General features: G+C 43.4%; 1 protein-coding gene across 2 annotated transcripts in view; it reads left to right on the top strand.

Moving 5' to 3' along the window:
* PRPF19 (pre-mRNA processing factor 19) overlaps positions 1-24,334 on the top strand; it is a 253,313-nt gene that overhangs the window by 210,432 nt on the left and 18,547 nt on the right. For both annotated transcript variants that reach the window (XM_044084000.1, XM_044083998.1), the window contains exons 14-15: positions 6,880-7,050; positions 7,542-7,647. In XM_044084000.1, coding sequence (XP_043939935.1) covers positions 6,880-7,050; positions 7,542-7,647 — 277 coding nt within the window. The remainder of the gene's footprint in view (positions 1-6,879; positions 7,051-7,541; positions 7,648-24,334) is intronic.

Genomic DNA, 24,334 nt, shown 5'->3' on the forward strand with positions numbered 1-24,334 from the left:
TCGTTGTCAGGCTATCTTTGTCGCTAAATCATTTCGCTCTCGTTCTCCGAAATGGCTTCGTTAAGCCATCCAACTACCGATCTTCTTTAAAAACGTAAGGATAAAGAGAGAGATAGACCTCATAGGTCCAAAACTGCCGACGACACTTCCGTTAAGCTAGTCGCCAGTCTGCCGGTACTCAGGCACTTTCGCAGCCCCTAATAAACACTTCTACAGATTTGCAGGCGTCTACTGAGACCCATTCGGAGTCTGGTATGCAGTGAGATGCTGCTTCAACTATGGAACCTGCAGGGTTCTACCTGACATAAACGAAACCCCAAAACACTGACAATGCAATCACCGAAACCACATAACCGACAGTACAAAAACACGAAACCCCACATGCCCGACAACGAAATAACCGACGGTACACAAACACGAAACCTCATGCACTGCACACACCACAATCACAACAGTCAACAAACAAAACACATTCCCCGTCCAAAAACCACATACACAACACAAGCACACCAAAATCCCTACAAACCCACACTAAACCTCACATACACAACTACCTACAACCCTAACCCAAACCCTAACCCTAAGGTCCGTCTACCGCGACACTTACCTGACCCGCTCCCTAACCCTAACTCACTTATCCCGCCTAACCCAAACACAATCACTACCGACACTTACCTGACCTCCTAACCCTAACACACTTAACCCACCCCTATCCCCACAGACCGTCAATATCCACACTTAACTTACTCGCACCCTAACGTCCGTCACTACTGCATACTTATACAGCCTTTTCCCATGTCGGCATCCTCGGCGTCGGTGCTTTCATCCATCGGGTCGGTCTTCTGCACTGTCGATCTTCTGGGTCCCGTCGCGTCGGTCTTCTCAACTGTCGATCTTCTGGGGCTCGCGATTTCCGTGTCGATGTTCCGGCGTGTCGTCTAACTGAGGTAGAACCAACCTGCGGATGTCTCTACATTGGATGGGTCCGGTGCCACTGTGCATGCACCGGCTTCTGAGGGTGTATTCAGACCTTCTGATGTTCGTATTAAACCGACTACTTCATTTTTGACTAAAACTACCGAATTTCTTAGGCCCAGAGTTCTCAGTACGCCTAGGAAACAGACTACCAAAGCGCATTCTGCCTCAGAAACAAATGCTTAGAATGGCTGAAGACCTTATTACTTTAATTAGGGGAAGCCAGCCTTCCCCCTCTAAAAGACAAAGAATTGATTTTCCTTCTGATTCTATAGACCATGAGTCCGATGACTCTGACCCCTCTGATTGCCAGGACATACCCTTATCCACCTATGAGGATTCAGATGCAGAGTATTCCATTCCCCCTGCCTCCCTACCAGAGGACTTTTCTTTCGGTGAAACCTTGCATACTCTTGAGAGCATTTCCGCTGGGAATGCCAGGACTACCCTCATTCCAAAAAGAGACTCGGAATTTTTAGACTTGCCTCAGCACAGGCCTCTAGCTATACCCCCTGTCCTGTATATTGTTGATGATGTCTTCATGGAATCAAGTCTTACCCCTAATACTTTACCTCCAGCTCCTAGAAAGCCTGATATGTACTACAGAGTACCTGACTCTCACAAATATCTCTAAAATTCCTACTGCAGACCCAGGCACCATTTCCCACGGACCTAAAGGTGTCAAGGCTACTACAGTTAAAAACCCTACCCCTTCGGACATGGATTCTATGGCTTTAGACAGATGGGGTAAGAAGGTATATACCTCTGCAACTCTTTTCATCAGGGCTTTAAATTGCCAGTTTCACAGTTTCACATGTTAAAGTACCAGCAGCATATTATGGAACTAATTTAACAAAAAATGTTGTTGATCCCTGATTGTGCAGAAAATAATGATTTACAGGAGTTAATGCATTCTGCTAACCAAGTTGGTAAACATACTTTGCAGTGTGGTTTTGATGCCTTAGAAGCATCTTGCAGGGCTGCTATCACTGGGTCTGTTCTGAGAAGGCATGCTTGGCTGAAGGAACAAATCTTGCCAGACCAGGTCAAAGCAAAATTACTAGATGCTCCATTAAACCAATAATATTTGTTTGGCACAAAAGCGGAAGTTATTAAAAAGATGGAGGAAAAAGCTAAACCTATGCAAACTTTTACAGATTTCTTACAGGTGCAGCCACCTAGATTCGGTAGGCATTGGCCTTCAAAAAACTGGTCCTTTCCAGTCCCTCCCAGACCACCTTAGTCCAAACCCAGGGGCAACAGACCACAAAGAATACAGTCTCAGGGTATGTACAGATCTAAACAATGGAGTGCTCCCACCTCAAAAACAGGGAGTGGTAAGCCACCCTCTTATGGAAAAAGTTCACAATGGCTTGACTTGTCCTTCATCCTTCCCAGCCATGCACCAAATACTTGCACCCCTAGGAGGAAAACTCTCTCTGCATGCAAAAAACTGGAAATACATTACCCAGGACCGATGGGTCTTAAACATTGTATTCCAGGGATACAGATTCTACTTTCACTCACTGCCCAACCCCAAGGGGATTGCCAGACCTTCCTCCAAATCATTGGGCAGAGGCCCAAAAGCAAGTACTTTCTCTTCTCGGTATCAGGGCTATTCAACCTGTTCCAGCAGAGCAAAGGGGACAGGGTTTCTACTCCAGACTGTTTCCGGTGCCCAGAAAAGAGAACTCTTGGTGCCAATTCTCAGCAACTTCCTGGTGGTACCAAAGTTCAAAATGCTTACACTCCAGCAGCTGCTTCCTATGCTAGCCAATGATTCCTGGCTGGTCACCTTAGACTTAAAAGAAGCTTATCTGCACATCCCCATAAGGGAATCTTGCAGGAAATATCTACATTTCAGGGCAGGCTCTATGCACTATCGGTTCTCTGCACTTCCCTTTGGCTTATCTACTGTGCCCAGGGTATTCACAAAGTGCCTGGCTCCAGCCATTGCATACTGCAGGCTGAGAAACATTCATATTTACCCATACTTGGATGATTGCCTGATTCAGGCGGACAGTCAGGAATTGCTACTTCAACACCTGACATTTGTAAAGAGACTCCTAACTTCCCTGGGGTATACCATCAACGAAAAGAAATCACATCTGGTACCCAGCCAAAAAATTGTATTCCTGGGAGCAAGCTTGAACACAACGTCTCATATGGCATTCATCACTCCAGAAAAGCAGGTTTATCTGACAAATTACTTCAAACTACTGTCCACCCAAACCCAGCTATCTGACAGAAAAATACTGCAAGCCCTAGGGTTCATGGCCTCATGCATTCTCCTAATTCCATATGCAAGACTGCATATAAGGAAACTTCAATGGTACTCTCTGGTGTCAGCATTCTCAGGACCTGGAAACAGTGATTCCTATTATTCCTTGCCCAAGGACAGAGTTCCTTTGGTGGGCAGAGGCCTGCAACCACAACAAGGAACTCCTTTTCACTCAACCCCCCACACCGCCCAAACCCTGACAACAGACGCATCAGACTATGTGTGGGGGGCTCACATGGCAAGCAAATGCATTCAAGGCAAATGGATCCCAGCACATATGCTCCTGCATATCAATCAAAAAGAATGTTAGCTGTACAGAATGCACTGACAGCCTTCAAATACCTTATCCTTCCAGGACATCTCTTGATAAAGACAGACACCACCACAGTTATGTGGTACATAAACAAGTGGGGGGGGGGGTAACTCATTCCTACCCACTCTGTAGGTGAGCCATGGCTTTGTGGAACACAGCCTTTAGCAGCCAAGTGCACCTGCAAGCTCAATTCCTGCCAGGCAAAACAAATTCATTGGCAGACTACTTAAACAGAAATCTAATGGACCCACACAAGTGGAAACTGGAACCCAACTCATTCAAGCTTCTAATCCACAGGTGGGGGACACCAGAGGTGGACCTCTTTGCTTCGCCCCAAAACCATCAATTGAGCAAATTTTGCACCAGAACTCCCCACAGCCAAGCATGGAAAGTGGATGCCCTATCCTTTACATGGGAAACTCTCTCAATCTATGCCTTTCCCCCTCTGCCCCTCTTCTCTAAAGTACTACTCAAGATCAAACAGGACAGGCCAAGGACAATCCTTATTGCACCAGAATGGCCACACCAGCACCTGGACCCACTTTTACGCTGTCTGACAACAGTGCCACCCTGGCACCTGCATCAGACCCCCCCCCTCTCTCTGCTGTCCCAGCAGGAGGGCCAGATTTTGCATCCTTAGCTTCAAACCCTGAACCTAGCAGCCTGGCTTATTCCTGAATACATCACCAGCAACCCTCAGCAAACAGGTGTTGGATGTCATCCTTGAGGCCAGGAGGCCTAGTACTTGGAAATCCTATTCAGAAAAGTGGAAAAGGTACTGTTCTTGGAACCAGTCTCAGGGAAAGGACACAGCCTTGCCCACCTTACCTCAAATCCTAGATTATCTAGCAGAGCTGCTCCATAAAGGCCTATCCTTCTCATCAGTTAAGATTCATGCCTCTGCCATCTCAACTCATTACAGTACTGAGCCACCCCTCTTCTCTCATCCTCTGGTCAAACAGTTCCTGAGAGGAGCTAACAATTTAAGACCCCCGAGGAGAGCTCCCACTCCTTCCTGAGACCTTACTTAGTACTAGAGAAGCTCATGCTTCCCCCTTTTGAGCCTGCTGATACAGCAGAGTTAAAATTCCTCTCTTGGAAAACAGCCTTACTTCTAGCCATCACTTCAGCAAGAAGTGTCTAAGTTACAGGCCCTTATGGCTGTGGAACCCTTCATTATTTTCCATGCGGACAGGGTTTCCCTCAGGACTAACCCATCATTTATGCCCAAGGTGGCATCCAGTGTGGCTTTAAACCAATCCATCCATTTACCAACCTTTTTTCCTAATCCTCAGATGGACGTGCACAGACAGCCTAAGTTCCACCTTGACAGGACTGAACCTTCCAGAAAATCTGACCAGCTACTAGTCAGCTTTGCTACAGGGGCAGAAGGCAAGGCCATTTCAAAGCAAACCATCTCCAAATGGATAGCACACTGCATCCATTTCTGCTGCAAACACCATAGAAGACCTACCCCACAGGAGATCAGGACCCATTCCACTAGAGCTACCTCAACCTCTACATTTTTCAGAGGAGTCCCTGCCAGGGACATCTGGAAGCTGCAACCTGGAGTTCAGTGCACACCTTCACCAAGCATTATCACTTACCTATCGTTTCTAAATCCAGAGCTGGATTTGCTACAGCAGTCTTACAAGGCCTGCTAGCCAGCCCCAACACTTCTTGACTGCCGCCACCCTTCATCAGCTTTGGGAATCAACCCAAGTGTGATGACTGCAACAGTGAAACATGAAGAACATAGTACAGTTGTGTACACTTACCATAAATGTAGATGTTCGAGTGTATTCACTGTTGCAGTCCTGGTTACCCTTCCTCCAGCCCCCTGACCTCTCTATGCTTTCTACCCTTACTCTTTTTGGCCATATCTTATGGCTGTGGGTATTTACTTTTTACTGGAGGTGTTCCACACCATGTAATTGCTTCCTATTATGGGGGCTCCTGACATCTGGGGAAAGAAGAACTGATGTAATGGCGTTGGCTGCATGTTTTATATACCCCCGACGACCTGACGTCATGGAAGAAGCGACAGCATCCAATGCAGAAATCCCAAGACTATGGTATTCGAGCCAACTGAGGGCTAACTACAGGCCGATAACCCAAGTGTGATGACTGCAACAGTGAATACCCTCGAACATCTACATTTATGGTAAGTGTACACAACTGTACTTTCTTTATCCCACTGTGGGTCTGTGTTGCTTCCCTCTGGTCATGGCTTGTGTATAGGAAGATAGATGAAGTCTTCCTTACAATGTGTTATGAATTGTGTGTGATTATTAAAGTAGATTACAAGAAATAATATATGGTACAGTGCTTTGGCTGCATGACTTACACCCCTGCAGATATAATTAAAGACCCTCAGTCTGAACATATTTTATTGTTAAATAAGATTTTATTTTAATTTGCCATGTTAGAAGTATGACATTTTTTTATTTTTCACCCGCTTCCACTACATACTAACTGTAGATGTACATGTGTTTGGGAGCTGGTTTACAGCTTAGATGCACTTTCCATTATGTTGGGGTTTGAGGATTTTTAATGGTTTAAAGAGAAGTAGCTTATTTCACTGTTTAGTGAGAAAAGAAAGGCTGTTTTTCCTTCATGAGCAACAGTGGTTAGTGTTTCCTAGTTTGAGTGGATCTGTTTTATTTCTTCCTTTGGATCCTTCTGTATGCCAAATCCAGTTCTTTTATCCTTGATTCATTGAAGGGGCTCCAAACAACACAAGTTATAACCTATACCAAGGTTAGAATAAGTAAGGGAGTGCCCATATAAAACAGTTGTATAGTTTACAGCCTGTTTATTGGATGGAGCTTAAGTAATCCGGTTTTGTAAAAGCAGCACTTGATTATGTATACATTGTTGGCCTTGCCTAATGCAAATATAACTTTATAGTAATGTCATTTTTTTCTTTTGTGAAGTGTGTGGTCGGACCCTTACCTTGATTGTTGTGCTCATCATTATGTAGTACCCTATAATAGTTGATATTCAAGGTCTTTAGCAATTTAAACTTTAGCAAGATAATTGGTGAACTACCTCCATACCACTGCTGTTTCCTTTCAGTGGTTGTGGTGTTCACTTCAGTGGTGAGTGACATTGTTGCAGAAATGTGAGGAATTTATTTGCTCAGTGTTCTGGACATTACTGTGTTAGCACTGACATAAGTTACTATTGAAGTGTTGTAGTTTGGTGGTAGGTATTGGTGCCTATTTTAAGGCATATTAATACATCAGATGGGGATGCTTGTGTCTTGTCACCTGGCACATTATTTTTTTTCCATTTCTTTCCCTTTTAGGAAAGAACCAATGTGGCCAATTTCCCAGGCCATTCTGGCCCTATCACTAGCATTGCCTTCTCTGAGAATGGGTACTACCTAGCCACAGCAGCTGATGATTCGTCCGTTAAGTTGTGGGATTTGCGAAAACTAAAGAACTTCAAGACACTACAGCTGGAAGACAATTATGAAGTAGGTGATTTCCCACAAGTTTAACATGTTTACATGACTTTTTTTGCGTTAACTGCCTAGACTGATCATTCTAATGGTGTCATTGATGTGACCTAGACTGCTTACCACTTTTTTGTACACTAATGACATAGTAGTAGTTTGGTAAAGAAGATGGTCATTATATTATCTTCCTGTTTTCTCCCATTGTCAGGTAAGATGTCTTTTGATACTAAGGTCCACCCCTTTGCATCTCCTTTGGTGTGGTGACTTCTCCAAGCTTACATTAGGTTATTGTATTTCTTATTCACTCCTAGCACATGCTTGTTTCAGTACCTTTCTTAATTGGACAAGTTTTGGTAGGCTCCCCTCTTTGCTTTTGCTCTTCATGTGCACCCCCTCTCCATTTTGGAGAATTTTTTCTCCTTTGCCTGTTTGTCTTTCTCTTTCAACCTCTATGCAGCTGAAGTAATTGTCTGGTTATATGTTCCTTAACACTGGTCTTTATATTTTAGGTGAAGTCGCTAATGTTTGATCAGAGTGGTACTTACTTGGCAGTGGCTGGTACAGATATCCAGGTTTACATTTGCAAGCAGTGGACAGAGGTTTTGCATTTCACAGGTATGCACAAGCTACATTTTTCTCCTGTTTATTTAATTGTTTCATATCCTGTCTAAACTACTTTCATAATTATACCTTATTACAACATTTTTATGTAGTCAGAGTGTTTTTCTTATTTTCTGGAAAAAAAATTTTATGTAGTCAGTGTATTTCTTATTCTCAGGAGCATTGAAATGTTGTGTTATTGATGCAGTTTCGGTTTTGTTGCGTTATTGTCCAGTTGTGTCAGTTCAGAAGGATAAAATACTGATTTGCCCTACACGAGCTGATCATCCCAAGAATTATGGTTTTACACAGTAATGCATAATTTTGTGTTAATTTTATTTAACAGTTTTAGCTGCAGTCACAAGCATGGACAGGATGGATAACTCAGGCAGTTCTTACTTGCTGTTGTAGTCTGTTTCTGTGGTACTGTGGCATTGTGGTATTGTTTTTGACCACATTGCTGGAGCTTATCACTTTTATAAACTGGATGTACTGAACCCGCCCCCTTGCTTCACCAAATTTTCAAGTTTACTTTAGCGATACAAAAAGTAGATTGAAATGCATTGAGTATTCTGTTTAGCTGAAAGTAGAAGGGTGCAGCAACAGTCACGGTGGTAGATATTCACTAAGCATACAAATGACACATTTGGGATCATTTGAGAATATTGCAAAAATAGTTTTTTTTTTGGCTAGCTAGTTGAAAAACAATTTGTTTTCCGTATATGTTATTTGGGGGACAGTGAAGAGTTACCGAATAGCTGGGTAACTACAGCAGAGCTGGTAAGAGAGACTGCTAAAAAGGTGCTTGGTGTGACATCTGAACAGAGGAAGGAGGACAAGGATACCTGGTGGTGGAATGAGGAAGTACAGGAGAGTATCCAGAGGAAGAAGCAGGATTGTCAGAGAGATGAAGAAAGTAGACAGGAGTATAAGGAGATGAATTGCATGGCAAAGAGAGAGAGAGGTGGCAAAGGCTAAGGTTGAGGCATATGAAGAGTTGTATGACAGGCTGGACACTAAGGAAGGATGAAAGGAGTTGTACCGATTGGCTAGACAGAGGGACCAAGCTGGAAAAGATGTGCAGCAGGTACAAGGGTAGTGTGACAATGGTGAGGTCTACAGTGGGAGTGACGGATATGTTTAAGGTGGAGGTGGGATTACATCAAGGATAATGAGGGAAATGTACTCGCAAGAGAGACGAGTGTATTGAGCAGATGGAAAGAGTACTTTGAGGGGCTGATAAATGAAGAGAATGAGAGAGAGAAGGTTGGATGATGTGGGGATAGTGAATCAGGAATTGCAATGGATTAGCAAGGAGGAAGTGAGGACAGCTATGAGAGGGATGAATAATGGAAAGGCTGTTGGTCCAGATGACATATCACTGGAAACATGGAGGTGCTTAGGAGAAATAGCAGTGGAGTTTTTAATCAGATTGTTTAATGAAATCTTGGAAAGTGAGAGGATGCCTGAAGAGTGGAGAAAAAGTGTTTTGGTACCGATCTTTAAGAGTAAGGGTGGTGTGCAGAGCTGTAGTAACTACAGAGGGATAAAACTGGCCAGTCACAGCTTGAAGTTATGGGCAAGAGTAGTGGAAGCTAGGTTAAGAAGTGAGGTGATGATTAGTAATCATCAGTATGGTTTCATGCCAGGAAAGAGCACTACAGATGCGATGTTTGCTCTGAGAATGTTGATGGAGAAATATTGAGAAGGTCAGCAGGAGTTGCATTGTGTCTTTGTGGACTTAGAGAAAGCATATGACAAGGTGCCTAGAGCAGAGTGGTGGTATTGTATCAGGAAGTCGAGAGTGGGTAGAGGTATGCAAGAGTGGTACAGGATATGTACAAGGGTAGTGTGACAGTGGTGAGGTCTGCGGTGGGAGTGACGGATGTGTTTAAGGTGGAGGTGGGATTACATCAGGGATCAGCTCTGAGCCCTTTCTTATTTACAGTGGTGATGGACTGGTTAACAGACTAGACCAGACAGGAGACCTCGTGGACTATGTTGTTTGCAGATGACATTGTGATCTGTAGTGAGATTAAGGACCGGGTTGTAGCGACCCTGGAGAGTTGGAGATGTGCTTTAGAGAGGAGAGCAATGAAGGTCAGCAGGGCTAAGACAGAATATATGTGTGTAAATGACAGGGAGGATGGAGGAATGGTGATGCAGGGAGTAGAGTTGATGAAGTTGGATGAGTTTAAGTATGTGGGATCAGCATTTCAGGATAATGGTGAGTGTGGAAGAGAGGTGAAGAAGAGAGTACAAGCAGGGTGGAATGGATGGAGAAGAGTGTCAAGTGTGATTCGTGACAGACTGGTACCAGTAAGAGTGAAAGGTAAGGTCTACAAGAGGGTAGAGAACCAGCTATGTTATATGGGTTGGAGACGGTGGCATTGACAAAAAGGCAGGAGTCAAAGCTGGACGTGGTAGAGTTAAAGATGTTAAGATTTGCACTAGGTGTGACGAGGACAGACAGGATTAGGAATCAGTGTATTAGAGGGTTAGCTCAGGTTGGATGCCAGAGAGGTGAGATTGCGTTGGTTTGGACATGTGCTGAGGAGGGATGCTGGGTATATTGGGAAAATGATGCAGCTGCCAGGTAAGAGGAAAAGAGGAAGGCCTAAGATAAGGTTTATGGATGTGGTGAGAGAGGACATGCAGGTGGTTGGTGTGACAGAGCAAGATGCAAAGGACAGAAAGAAATGGAAACAGATGATCCGCTGTGGTGACCTCTAACGGGAACAGCCGAAAGAGAGAAGTTGAAAAACAATTTATTGCTTTCTACATAAAGACATGAGTATTTTAAATTTTGATAACATGAACTTCAGATTTTTGCAGTTGTTCACTTTTGGGTATACCTTCACTAACGTGTGCCTTGCAGCGCATCATTTTTCCTTATTTTTTCCCCCATAAGAGCTGATATCAGTTCTGATGTCCCTGCTCTGGGCCAGTAATCAAGGAGCCTCAATCTTCATCATTTACACCGGTGATGGACGTTCACTTGGAGCAAAGATAGATACAGTTTTTCCACGTGCAGCTGTTTGCACCAAGCACAATTTCCTTTAAGCGCACACAGGGAACACACTGCCATCCTGGGGCTAGGTTTCCTTGTCTCTCACCAGGCCCCAAGTAAGACTCCATCCTGGCACAGCTCTAGAGTTGAGTCCTCAGCCAAGTCCTCCAGTACCCTCTCTGCTCCAAGTAACTGAAACACACACTTTGAGATTTGATTTTCACAAACCCAGGGAAAGGCTGGCACAGATTTACCAGCTGTGTCCCTTCTGCCTGGACTATAAGGTAGATGTTGCCACCAGAACACTCCAAAGCCAGCTACTCTAAGGCTGTTACAAGGGTACCCAATTATACTGAGTAAAATTAATACTAATATAAATAGTAGTGTTTGACCAGTGCAACAAGGCTTTCAGGAGCTGCCACAATGGCACCAAATAGATATAAGTAGTCTCAAAGGTTAAAATATTCTGTAAAAGAGCCGCCACAAATAAAAGTTTAAACATATTTAATAATAAGGAATAAAAAGAACATGAAAATACTGAATATATATTTACAATAAATACCAGAGTTTCATTCAAAGTAAATGTTAAACTAACACCGATGGAAAGATTCACACAGATACAGAAAAACAGTACTTGACTAATCTCACTATATTTTCCTAACTGATCTAAAGAATTACTGTCCCCTAGTTCACTTACTACAAGGCAAGATGATCTGGGTGAATGGTCTTCCTTCTTGTAAGGTCTCATCTAGTAGTAAAACATCATTTCAGTGCTGGATTACAGAATGACATCACATACATCTGGTCATCTGATTCTGGTTCCCACACTATCGCCTTTACTAGAAACTGAACCAGAATCTAGCACATATGTGTCATAATACACACACATAGAGCTTTGCTAAAATGTGTACAGCATCCGGAAGCTATAAAACCATTTCAGAAACGTCCACCCTGCCAAGGTAGCAATTAGTTCACCCTTAAGTACAATAAAATAGGATTCCTAGTCCTGATTGCAGCCCGAGACAAAATGTCTGTGAAAACCAGAGCTGTAAGATACATTATTTATGGCATAAACTAGGTAATTTAATTTCAGACTATTTTTCAGTTAGCTGGACTGAAATTAATCTCTCTTCTTCCAGTATCCTCTGTTACAAATATATTAATTTCAACAGTTAACTATTAATACAGTCTGACTTACAGATATGTTTGGACCCACTGTTGGTACATTTTTAATGCAAGTAGCTTTACAAATACATTTTCAACAAAAGCACCTGTACAAATCAGTTTGATATACAAATAACATATAATTCTCTACAAAACTCCAGCAAGCTATGCTGGCATATGTTACACATCCACCACCCTACTTCTCCTGGCATAGCTGGCGATACCTCACATCATCACATCAGTAAACACTTTTTTTTTGTTGATAGATGTCCTTCCTTATCACTGTGGCAGTATTCCTAACTAAAGGGATATCCTGCAGAAAAGGGTAGCTGAACATCTGGTCAGCATTCCAAAGCCTTAGCTCCTTCCAGATGCCGTTCGTCAGGAATGTCTGGCGTTTAAAGGTGTAAGGTACACAAGTGATGTACAAATTCCTAATCCTCAGAACAACTTTGACACCAGTCTAAACACTACTTTTTGAATTCATTCTTTAAGTCATTCATCACGTTCCTTCAGTTACTGAGCCTGTGAAAGATGAGTACCCATTGGGGTCTTTTCCTTTTTTTTAAATTTTTTATTTTTAGTTATAAAACAGCAAAGATGTGGTGAAAGACTCGAATACAGGGAACTATATTGGCAATTAGTCCTGGATGCTTGCAACAATTCAGGACTTAATGATATGGTGTCTTTAAAACCTGTACTCAAGCTCAGGTCTGCAAAATTGGATTTTTTTTACAATTTTTATGTATATTCATGTTATTTTACCCTGGTTTATTTATTTAAGTGAATTCTTGATTTTATATACATTTTTATGTGTTTTATTATTTGTCCACCAGATGGTGCTAGACTAGTAAGACTGTCACATGCAGTTTAGAATCCACTTTTTCTGTATCTTGGTAATTAATTGAATCACTGATTTCATTGGCCCATTCAAACAGAAAAAGTTATTTAACTAGGTAACTATAATGTTTTTGCCCATCTGATGAAGTTCTATGAGACGAAAATGTAAGGGGAAGTGTTTTCATCAGCGTTTGTTATTTGTGGATGTGTGTTCCTTTTGCTGTGTTTTAACATTAAATTACTTGTGTGTTGGAACTGCTGGTCTCCGGTGCCTAATTTTGGATTATTTTGTTTTAGTTATATTAACCTTTTACAAGAGGAAACGTGAATATGGGAGGCAGATTCCCCGTAAAGGTAGCTAAAAGAAGTGCCTTTTTTTGTGTTGGTGCTACCTGCGACCGTACTCATGTGTGAAATTTGTCATGCATTTGCTCCAAAAAACGTGCTTCGCTCTGTCTTTCCTTTCCATATATTTAGAGAGCCACTGTCTAAAGCTGTTAGATCAGAGAACCTTGGTTTCTGAATCTGCTCAACCCAACATTCAAATGTTGCTTAAGAAAAAGTCTAAAAATATGCGTACTGAGCTTTTTGCTGTCCATTCTCTTGCAGACATCTCAGTTGGGTTGGCTGAAGAACCTGGGAACTGTCCAGTTCCAATGCCAACCTCTGCCACAAGCCAGATGGAGGATGAAAAAAGACTGCCTATGTTTTTTTCAGACAAGGAGAGAGAACTGCAGTTGATTATTTCAGAGGGGGCCTAGGGGGATTCCCAAGATTCTTGTTAGGGAAGAAGTTCTCGGATCCTTGATTAAAGGTCTGAACACTCTCTTTGTCAGGGATGATGTTCCTTTAAAAAAGAAAAAAAAAATAGACATGGTTCCTGTGGCTAAGGACCCACAGAAAGAATGGTGGGCCTCATCAGGGGCTGTCTGTTTCTTACGTTGTCCCCTGGTCTTCTACGCTTTGTGAATGCCCTCGGGATTCTGATTTCTCTGAAGGGGATATAGAGTTGGATTCTAGAGAATAGTCTCCCAGATCCATTCCCCTCTTGCCCTTGAGTTTGAGGAAGAGTATTCCCTTTTCCCCTTTTCTTCCACTGAGAAATTGTCTTTTGGGGGACACTTGTTCGCATGATAGAAAATTTTAAATGGGACTGTTCCCAAATTTCTGATATTCAGAAGAGGTACTATAACCTCTTGCAAATTGACTTGTCTTGACTTTAAGCAGTCCTCCCTGTGTTGGATGCCTTCTTAAGCATTTTTTCTTCTGTATCCCAGGCTCCTAAGTCCAAGCCTCCTGCTTAAAAAAAAAAAAAGAAAACTGTTCTATAAAATATCTGAGGTTCAAAAGTTTTTATATAAAAGCCTTTATTCTGCCCCTGTAGTGATTTCTTTGGCCACTGATAAGCCTTCTAAGTTACTGTCCTTTTCCAAACTTTTACCCTGTTTATAAGGATAGCAGGGCTATGGACTGGTAAGAGGAAAAATGTTTATACATCTGCCACTTTAGCTTTCAGAGCTACAAACTATCGGAAACACAAAAGGTTTGTGCTGGCTCCTGTTTCTCAAGTTCAAGGTTCTCTGTCTGATGTGCCTGATTCAGAAGCTGAAACTTCTGCCAGTTGTCTTTTGAGTGTCAGGGTCTGTTTATGAGGAAGTGTTAAGGATGCAGTCCCTCCCCAAAGACAGTAAGGCCAAGTTACTGCACTCTCCCTTAGATAATCACAATCTGTTTGGCTCTGCTGCTGCAGAACTCTTCAGGACCTTGCAGGGTAACTGAAAGGTCATGCAGGACCTTAAACAAATCTTCCTTTCTCCTAGTCCTATATTTGAGGCATTACCCATCTAAATTTTCCTTTGCATAGGTAGCAAAGACAACAGCCTCCCCGAGGTAAGAGATCTTCCAAGAGAGTTTTTCCCTAATAAGCCTTCTCGGGGTACTAAGGGTCCGAAGCATTTTTTCCTGACAAATGTGTCTGACATTTAATCACGTCTGCCCCTCAGCCAGATTTCTCTTCCCTTAGACTGACCCTCTTTTCCAGTTTGTCAACGAATTGACAAAGATTCCTGGGTGCTTTCCATTATTTAAAAAAGTTAGACCCGTGGTGGTGATGCTGCGGTAGTGTTGTCACCTCACAGTAAGATGCTGTCCGGTTCGATTCTCCGCTAGAGCGTCTTCTGCGTGGAGACGTGTGAATGGGCGTACCTTCGTTGAACTTTGTGCGTCAGGGCTGGTAACTCGGCACCTAAAAATCAACTACCAATCATTAGCGGACCGGAGTTTCGCTGTGGTGACCCCTAGTCGGGAAAAGCCGAAAGACACAACAGCAGCTCCATGGCATGGAAGTCCCTTCCTCCCTTTTCAGGCATTCTCCAATTTTCTCTTTGCCAACTTCCTCCGTTTCCTTTGATTCTTGGACCTTTTTGGTACTAGGAACCATTCAACCTGTTCTGCCCTCTTAACAGGGCAAAAAAGTTTTTATTCCAGAATGTGGTTCCCGGTAAAGAGGGTTCGCTTTTTCTTTCTTAAAGCACTTCTAAAAGTTCCCTCATTCAAGATGTTCTCTCCCCAGATGTTCTTCGTCTTCCCTTGCTGCAGTCCTGACTATTGGGTATAGTCCGCGTCCCAGTCGGCCCGAATATCAGAGTATAAGGCTGACGTCGGTCATGGCGCCTTAGACTGACGGGGTACTAATGCGCATGACCGACGTCATTTCCTCAGTCTTTTTTGCCGCATGGTCCGATGCAGAAGCAATTTTGCGAGTGCAGGTTGGCGTTCTGAGATTTTCCGATACCGGAGTTTCAGACCGAGTACAGAGTTGGCTTGGTTTTTCTTGCCTCAGTATATTACGGATGTCAGAAAAGTGAATAACTGTATTTCTTGTGGGAAGCAGATACCGCATAGGGATTATCATACATTGTGTATACCTTGTTTAGGGCCTGAGGGCGTTGTTGGTTGCCGCTCTTGTGCTAGATTTAATACTATTAAGAGGAGGCTTGATTGTGCTAGGTTAGTGTTTGGGATATACTATGCCGCCGGATGCTCCGGCGCCTGCTTCATCTAAGAAGCGCAAGGACAAAACAGTGAAGTCTAGGGGTGAGGAACCGCAGTCCCGGACGTCGGTCCTTCAGAAGGCTCAGGCCAGAGGTTTTGCCAGGAGTCTCTATGGAGTCTCAGGCAGATACTTTACTGTTACAGGATGTGCCCTCTCAGGAAGTAGGCCAGGCTGAGGGGCTTCTCAGGTAACTGTTCTTCCCTCTCTTCCCAAGGTAGTTAGGGCCGCTCCTTCTGTTTCCAGGGGTTCTTTTACAGTGAGGCCAAGTTCACCTTCTGTAGGGGCTTCTCCTAGCATTTCGGCTCTGTGCCTAAGAAACATATGCTTAAAATGGCTGAAGATTTGATTACTCTGATTAGAGGTTCTATGCCCCCCTGATAAGAGGCCTAGGGTGGAACAGGAGTTTGATAGTTTTGAACAGTGTTCACAGGCTTCAGAGTCTTCTGTGGAAGACTTGCAAGAGTTTCCTGCTTATTCTGATTCTGATGTGGATGATTCCACTCCTTCAGCTTCTCCTCCTGAGGATTTTTCATTTTCAGAGACTCTTCCCATGAGGGAGCACTTTAAATGGGAAGGCCAAGATTACTCTGACTCCAGAAAAGGCTTAGGGAATTCTTGTTTTGCCTCAGCATAGGCCCTTAGCTATTCCTCCTGTGTTGAATGTGGTGGAGGATGTTTTGCAGAGGCTTCTCTGAACCCTGATTCCTTGCCTCCTGCTCCTGTTAAGCCTGATAGATATTATAGGGTGCCCGAAGCTCATAAGTATTTGTTTAAGAGTCCCAGGGCGGACCCAGAAACTGTTTCTCAGGGGCCTAAAGGTGTTAAAGCTTCTGTTGTTAAAAATCCTGTACCCTCTGATAAAGAGGCAAGGGCTTTGGATAGGTGGGGTAAGAAAGTATATACTTCTTCCACTCTGGCCATGAGGCGTTGAATTGTCAATTTCATATGCTGAAATATCAGAATTATCTCCTTTCACAATTGAACTCTAAGGTGGATGCTTTTATTGAGTGTAAAGAATTGCTGGATTTGGTTCATGTGTCTGAACAAGTGGGTAAGCATTCTTTGCAGTGTGGTTTTGATGCTGTTCAGGCCTCCTCGAGGGTGGCTGCTACTAGTTCTGTTCTTCGCAGACATGCATGGTTGAAGGATCAGAATTTAGCTGAGCATGTTAAGACCAGGATTTTGGATGCTCCTTTACAGTCTGATGTGTTGTTTGGACCGCCTGTGGAAGCAGTTTTAAAGAAAATGGAGGACAAAGCTAAGTCTATGCAGACTGTTAAAGATTTTTGCAGGTGCAGCCTCGAGTTTAGTAGAAATTGGCCTGCTAAGGGGTGGACATATCCTGCTTATGGTTCCCAGTCTAGGGGTAGGTCTAGACGTGGTAGGGGCAGGGCTCATGGTTCGTTTAGACCTAGATCAGACAGTTCACCTGCTCAGACTTCTGGTGAGGGCAGGGTCAGTCCTTAAGCAGAACCAATGACCTGCCTTTTCAGCTGCCAGTGGACTCTCCTGGCAGCTCCTTTGGGAGGAAGATTGTCTCTTTTCAAAGAAAATTGGGATTTAATCACTCAAGACAGATGGGTGCTGGATATCATTCATCACGGGTACAGATTTTATTTCCACAATGCCCCTTTTCAAAGGCATGCCAGATGTTCCTCCTCCACAAAGAAAAGAGGCTCTCAAGCAAGTTTCTCAGTTACTCCAGATAGGGGCTATTCAGCCAGTCCCTGTGTCGGAAAGGGGCTGATTTTATTCTCGCCTGTTCCTAGTACCAAAGAAAGGGAACACGTGGAGACCAATTTTGGATTTATCTATCCTCAACACTTATCTGGACATTCCCAAGTTCAAGATGTTGACGTTACAGCAACTGTTACCTCTGCTGGGCAAGGATCACTGGATGGTAACTTTGGATCTCAAGGAAGCTTACCTTCATGTGCCCATAAGACTAAGTTGCAGAAAGTATCTGCGGTTTGAACTGGAGATTTTCATTATCAGTTCTCTGCATTGCCCTTTGGCTTATCTACAAGCCCCAGAGTATTCACAAAGGTTCTGGCTCCAGTGATAGCTTACTTCAGGCTTCAAGGCATTCAAATTTATCCTTACTTGGACGACTGCCTGATTCTGGCTCAAGGAAAAGAACACCTTCTACAGCATCTGGAATATGTCATAGCAGTGCTAAGATGCCTAGGGTATTCTGTGAGCGAAATAAAGTCCAGTCTAGTACCCTCTCAAGACATGTGCTTTCTGGGTGTGAGACTGAATACAGCAGCCCAGATGGCCTTTTTAACCCCGGACAAACAAAAGAGTCTGTCACTTTACTTCCATCAACTATCTCATCAGTCCGTGCTGACTGCAAGGACAGTCCTTCAAGCATTAGGGTTCATGGCATCTTGTATTCTGGTGCTTCCCAATGCCAAACTGCATATGAGGAAGCTGCAATGGTATCTCAAAAATGTATGGACACAGCACTGCCAAGATTTGGACACTGTCATTCAAATAATACCTTGCCTTCAAAAGGAATTCTTGTGGTGGGCTCAGGAATGTCACCTAAACAAGGGACTCTCTGTGACCCCGCCAGAGGCCAGTCAGATTTTAACGACAGATGCCTCGGACACTGCTTGGGGAGCTCATCTAAATGGAAAGTGGATACAAGACAAGTGGCCTGCCAGACTACAGCATCTACATATCAACATGAAGGAGATGTTAGCAGTCCAGTTTGCATTGATGGCAAGGAGTTACTTCTTCCAGGGCAGGGGTGGATTCTGACTGACAACACAACTGTCATGTGGTACATCAAGAAGCAAGGGGGAACACATACTTATCCTCTATGCAGGCAAGCAATGATTTTATGGGAGACTGCGTTAAGCCTGCAACTGACTCTTCAAGCAAGGTTTCTGCCAGGAGCACAGAACTCCCTAGCAGTTGTATTAAGCAGACAAATCATGGATCCCCACAGTGGAAACTGGATCTTCATGTATTTCAGAAATTGACAGTGTCATGGGGAACTCCAGACATAGATCTGTTCGCTTCTCCACTAAACCACCAGCTGCCAAAGTATTGCACAAAGGGGTTTCATCACACAGCTTGGAAAGTGGATGCTCTGTCTTTCAGTTGGAAAAACCTTCATGTCTATGCTTTTCCACCTCTACCTCTTCTTCCAAAGGTATTACTAAAGGTCAGACAGGACAGGCCAAGGATGATTTTGATAGCTCCAGATTGGCCTCGGCAACACTGGTACCCAGCTTGGAAAGTGGATGCTCTGTCTTTCAGTTGGAAAAACCTTCATGTCTATGCTTTTCCACCTCTACCTCTTCTTCCAAAGGTATTACTAAAGGTCAGACAGGACAGGCCAAGGATGATTTTGATAGCTCCAGATTGGCCTCGGCAACACTGGTACCCACTTCTAAGGAGTCTTGTAAAGAAGCCTCCATGGCCTTTACCTCTGATTCCTCATCTGTTATCTCAGAAGGACGGTCATCTGCTCAATGTCAAGCTTCAATCTCTCCATCTCACAGCTTGGCATATTCTGTGTTGAATCATGGACGGTCTCAGCTTCCTCAACAAGTTTTAAATGTGATTATGGAAGCTAGAAGGCCTAGTACTAGGAGAGTGTAATGAAAAATGGAAGAGATTTTTATTTTGGTGTACAGCAAAGAATTTGGAGATTTCAGAGCCTAATTTGAGTGTGGCTCTTCAATATCTTACTGAATTATTGGACAAAGGTTTGTCTTTCTCTTCCATAAAGATTCATGCTGCAGCAATTTCAGCTCACTATGATTGTGACCCACCTTTGTTTTCGCATCCTTTGTTCAAGCAGTTTCTTAGAGGCAAAGAATATAAGACCCCGAGCTCCTACTCCTGCTTGGGATCTCAATTTTTGTTGAAAAACTTACTCTACAACCTTTTGAGCCGGCAGCTACTGCTGAATTGAAATATTTGTCATGGAAGACGGCTTTTCTGTTGGCTATTACTTCTGCAAGAAGGGTGTCTGAGTTGCAGGCCCTTATGGCAGTAGAGCCCTTTTGATTTTCCATAAGGACAGGGTATCATTCACTAATCCTTCCTTTATGCCTAAGGTGGTTTCTAGTGTGGCTTTAAACCAAACTATTCATTTGCCTACGTTTTTGCAGATCCTCAAAATAAAGGGGAAAAGATTTTGCACACTTTAGATGTACACAGGCAATGTCGTTATTATTTGAGCAGGACTAAAGATTTTAGACAGTCTCAGCAGTTACTTGTTTCTTTGCTTTAAGTTCACAGGGCAAATCTGTGTCAAAACAAACTATTTCTAGGTGGATTGGCTTTTGCATTGCATTTTGTTATTCCCATCATGGCAAAGAGGTTCCAGCTGGGATTAGGCCTCATTCCACTAGGGCTACTGCCACTTCAACTGCATTTCTAAGGGGGGTGGCAACTAAGGATATTCTGGAAGCAGCTACTTGGAGTTCAGTGCATACTTTCTCTAGGCATTATCACCTGCCTATATACTCTAAGTCTAGAGCTGGTTTTGCCACAGCTGTTTTACAGGGCATGTTGTCAGCTCCTGCTACTTTATAATTTGCCAGCCTCCCTTACCTCTGCTTTGGGATTCTACCCAATAGTCAGGACTGCAGCAAGGGAAGACGAAGAACATAGTACAGTTTTGTACCTACCATAAATGTAGATGTTCGAGGATTCCCTTGCTGCAGTCCAATTTACCCTCCTTCCCTCTGTGTTTCAGGGTGGTTGTGTAGGTGCCTTTACATGCTTATATTTTTTGTATATATATATTACTGTATATATTGTACATGTTTATTGGTGCAGGTTGTTTTTGGGACTTGTCTTTTGGGTCTTCTGACATCTGGGGCAAGAAAAGACTGAATGACGTCGGTCATGCGCATTAGTACCCTGGCGTACTGGCGTCAGTCTAAGGCGCCATGACCGGCGTCAGCCTCTCTGATATTCGGGCCGACTGGGACGCGGACTATACCCAATAGTCAGGACTGCAGCAAGGGAATCCTCGAACATCTACATTTATGGTAGGTACAAAACTGTACTTTTCTTTTCTCTGCTACTTTCTCAGGCCTTCATGGTGTCTCTAGGTATGAAAGATGCCTACCTTTTACATTCCTGTTCATCCTGTCTTCAGGAAATGTTTACATTTCTCTTTCCTCTTCACATTATCAGTTCAATACTTTGCCTTTTGCTCATTCTTTAGCTCAGAGAGTCTTTACCATATGTTTGGCTCTAGTGGCAGACCTGCTGACTTCAGGGAATTCATATTTTCTCTTATTTAGACTGTCTTTTGATTTCATGCTCTCCCTCAAAAGCTTCTGCTTCAGAATCTAGACAACAATATGCTGCTGTTTTGCGGTGCAGGATTTTCTTCATATCTCAGTTTGTACTAACCCTTTGTCTGGACCAAGATTTTTCTGGGTTGCAGGATTCAGACCTTGCCAGTGGTCCTTTCTTTGACCGTTTATTTCCAATCTCTTCATCCTCTTCGAGTGATACCACAAGAGAATTCCTTCAGGCTCTGGGGTACATGGCTTCCTACATTCCTATGGTACTCTTTGCCAGACTACATGAGGATGTTTCAGTGGTATCTCAAAACTGTTTGGTTTCAACACTGCCATCGTCTGGACTTTCTTGTCCCTCTCTTACTTTGCTTCACACTCATGTTCCTGTGGTGGATTCATCAAGATTTCTCTGAATCCTGGCCTGCCTTTCCAGGCTCCTCTCTACACTCAGGACCTGTATACATATGCCTTGGATCAGTGTTTGGGAGCCTCTTCCAGCAGCATCAGGGTTCAGGGAGTTTGGTCTTGCCAGCAACTGGTGGACCATGTTAACAAAGATGAGAGCTCTGATTTTGGCTCTTCAGGCTTTACACTCCCTTTGGGTGGCATGTATTTTGACAATTTTCAGACAATATCATAGTTATGGGGTACATAAATAAGCAAAGGGGCACAAAACCATACATTCTTTGCACACTGGATCTTCCAGGTTGACATTTTGCGATTCGCCATCAATTGTCCCTTTAGGTGGTTTACATTCCCTTAGAGCATAGTCTAGTAGCAGACAATCTGAGCAGGTCTAGGACAGCTGCTCAAGAATGGAAGCTTCACAGGGAGTTGTTTCTGGACATTGTACATCCGTAGGGTTCTCCTCAGTAAATCTTTTTGCTTCCTTCCTGAACAAGCAACTTCCCAGGTTCTGTTTGAGCACCAAGTCTTCTGGTTTGGAAAGTAAACGTTATGTCCTTTTCTTGGAAAAGAATGTTTCTGTATTTTTATCCCCTCTTCCCCTGTTACTAAAATCCTGCACAAGATTGTGCGGGACATGCCCAAAATCTTGTTGGTGACTCCCTTTTGGCTCACACAACACTGAATCCCCTTTCTACTTCATCTGCCAGGGGCAGTCCTCACAAGTTACCTCATAGGATGGATGATATTGCACAGGATAAGGGAGCTGTCATTTATCCTCGTTTACTTACCAGTCATTTGACTCTCTTGGTGATAACTGGTGTATAAAAGGTATCAAAACCTTGAGTATGTGCTTCAGGTTTTGCAGGAAACCAGAAAACTCACTACTAAAAATGTTGTGTATGTCTAAGTGGTAGAGATTTTTCTATTTGATGTCACAAATATGAACTAGACCCTCTTTCTGTGGGTATTCCTACTGTTCTTTCTTTCTTGTATGAGCTGCTGGTGGCTCTTAACTTCTGCCAAGAGGATTTCTGAACTTCAGGCACTCAAGGCAGATGTTCTTTGTAGCCAGTATTGCAGTACTAATTCTTGGATCTTCCTGCCATGAAGAACCCTACAACCGGCCTGATTTCCAGAGTCTTTACATCATTTCTAGTAGGTTGACATCTGAGGACTGACGTATGGATGTCGAGGGGTATAAGATGGTTGTCCAGTACCATCTTCAACTCTTTATAGCCGTGCAGTCCAGTGCACTTCACCATGTGCACAGTACATTAGCAGTCCATCAGTCGAGACTCATTTTTTCCAGAGTTTCTTCTCTCCTTCAGTCAGAGAAGTATCTTGTTGGGGATTTTCCTCCTCCTAATTTAATGTTTAAGAAGGTTTACAGTTGCTTGAAGTATGGAAAGCAAATCCTGAATAAAGATTTTCACTCACTGTGTCTGTTCTAGTTGGGGTCTCAGCACCATGTCTCCAATTGTCCTAATTTCTGCTAAATTCCAAATGAAGACCTTTTAAATGCAGGACCAAAGTCCTAGCCACTGATATGGGGTCCTTTTGCGTCTCCACAGCCCCCATCTTCCGCCATTTTTATCCCAGAAAAACACAAGTATAAAATATTCAAAGAAAATGACACTGAAGACATGTCCATTGTCTTGGTTCATGCTACTAAATCTACTAACAACCTGGGTGAGGCACCATCTACTTCTAGGCCCAAACCTTTTGGCAGGACCCCATGGGAGGCTGCCAGGCCTGCATTTCACTTCTATAACATCAGTGTTGGCTGGGTCTGAGGTTGCTGTGCAAGCCTCAGCTTCTGACATTTGTGTTACGGGTTCCTAAGGAAAGGTTTTGACTTCCTCTATATTTTGTTGCCGAAATGGCAGAACACAGAATGCCATTTCAGCAACACATATTCATCGAAATACCACTACCGTGAATGGCCAGAGCACCAATTTTTTTTCCTAGGGGAAAAAATAAATCACTTGGCCTTCACTATGAAATTGCCCTTTATCCCACTGTAGTGCAATCTTAGCGTTGGTATATTTAGTTGGGGGGGTGTGAAGCCCCCCACTTTGTAATGTTTGAGATGGTGTGTCGTGTCTGGTTGGCCTACCGTTTGTTTTTCCCTAGGATAAAAATCAGTGATATGGCTGTTCGCAGTAATGGTATTTCAATGTTTATGTCACTGAAATGGCATTCTGTGTTCTGCCATTTCGGCAACATAATATAGACCCGAAACCCAGACCTCTACGTAGTGGTCGACTGTCTCCATCCTCTGTTTACTTTGACAAAGTGGATGCCTAAACTGAAAACAACAGTTGTTCTTCCTTTTCCGTCTCCTCAGCCCTGTTGTCATTTCAGCTCAAACTGAAGAGTACGACCTCTTGAAAATCTTTCAGGAGTTCAGGGCCTTCATGAAGTCCCACCACACCCAGATCGTTGCCCCTGAAGCCTCCCTATCCAAGAAGCTTAGGGAGGTGGCCTTTCAAGATTATTCACCATTCTCAAACTCTCAGGAAAAGAGGAATTATCCTACTCTAAACACCTTCCAACCCAACCTTATCCAGACTCTGGCTGAGATGTCGTCATCTGCCTGTCCCCCAGAGGACTTCTATTTTGTGGATACCCTTTTTAAAATGAAGGAGGCTCTTAATTAGGAAAGCAAACAATTCTCTCAACCTCAGGCTGACTATAGGGAATTACTGAGTTTACCTTCACCTAGACTACTAGCAGTCTCCCTAGTGCATATAGTGGTTTATGACATTTTTAGACATCTCTTTGCACCCAGATTCCCTGGCACCTGCTCCCAGAAAGCCCAACCAGTTTTACCGAGTACTTGACCTTTACAAAAACACTAAAGCAGATCCCTCGGTAGTTTCTACTGACTCCAGTAAAGGGATGCTAATGGGTGCAAGAAGACATACCCTGCCAAATGACAGGAAA

The sequence above is a fragment of the Protopterus annectens genome, chromosome 9.part0, assembly GCF_019279795.1.
Source record: "Protopterus annectens isolate FY-2018-M chromosome 9.part0, PAN1.0, whole genome shotgun sequence".
Lineage (NCBI taxonomy): Eukaryota > Metazoa > Chordata > Ceratodontiformes > Protopteridae > Protopterus > Protopterus annectens.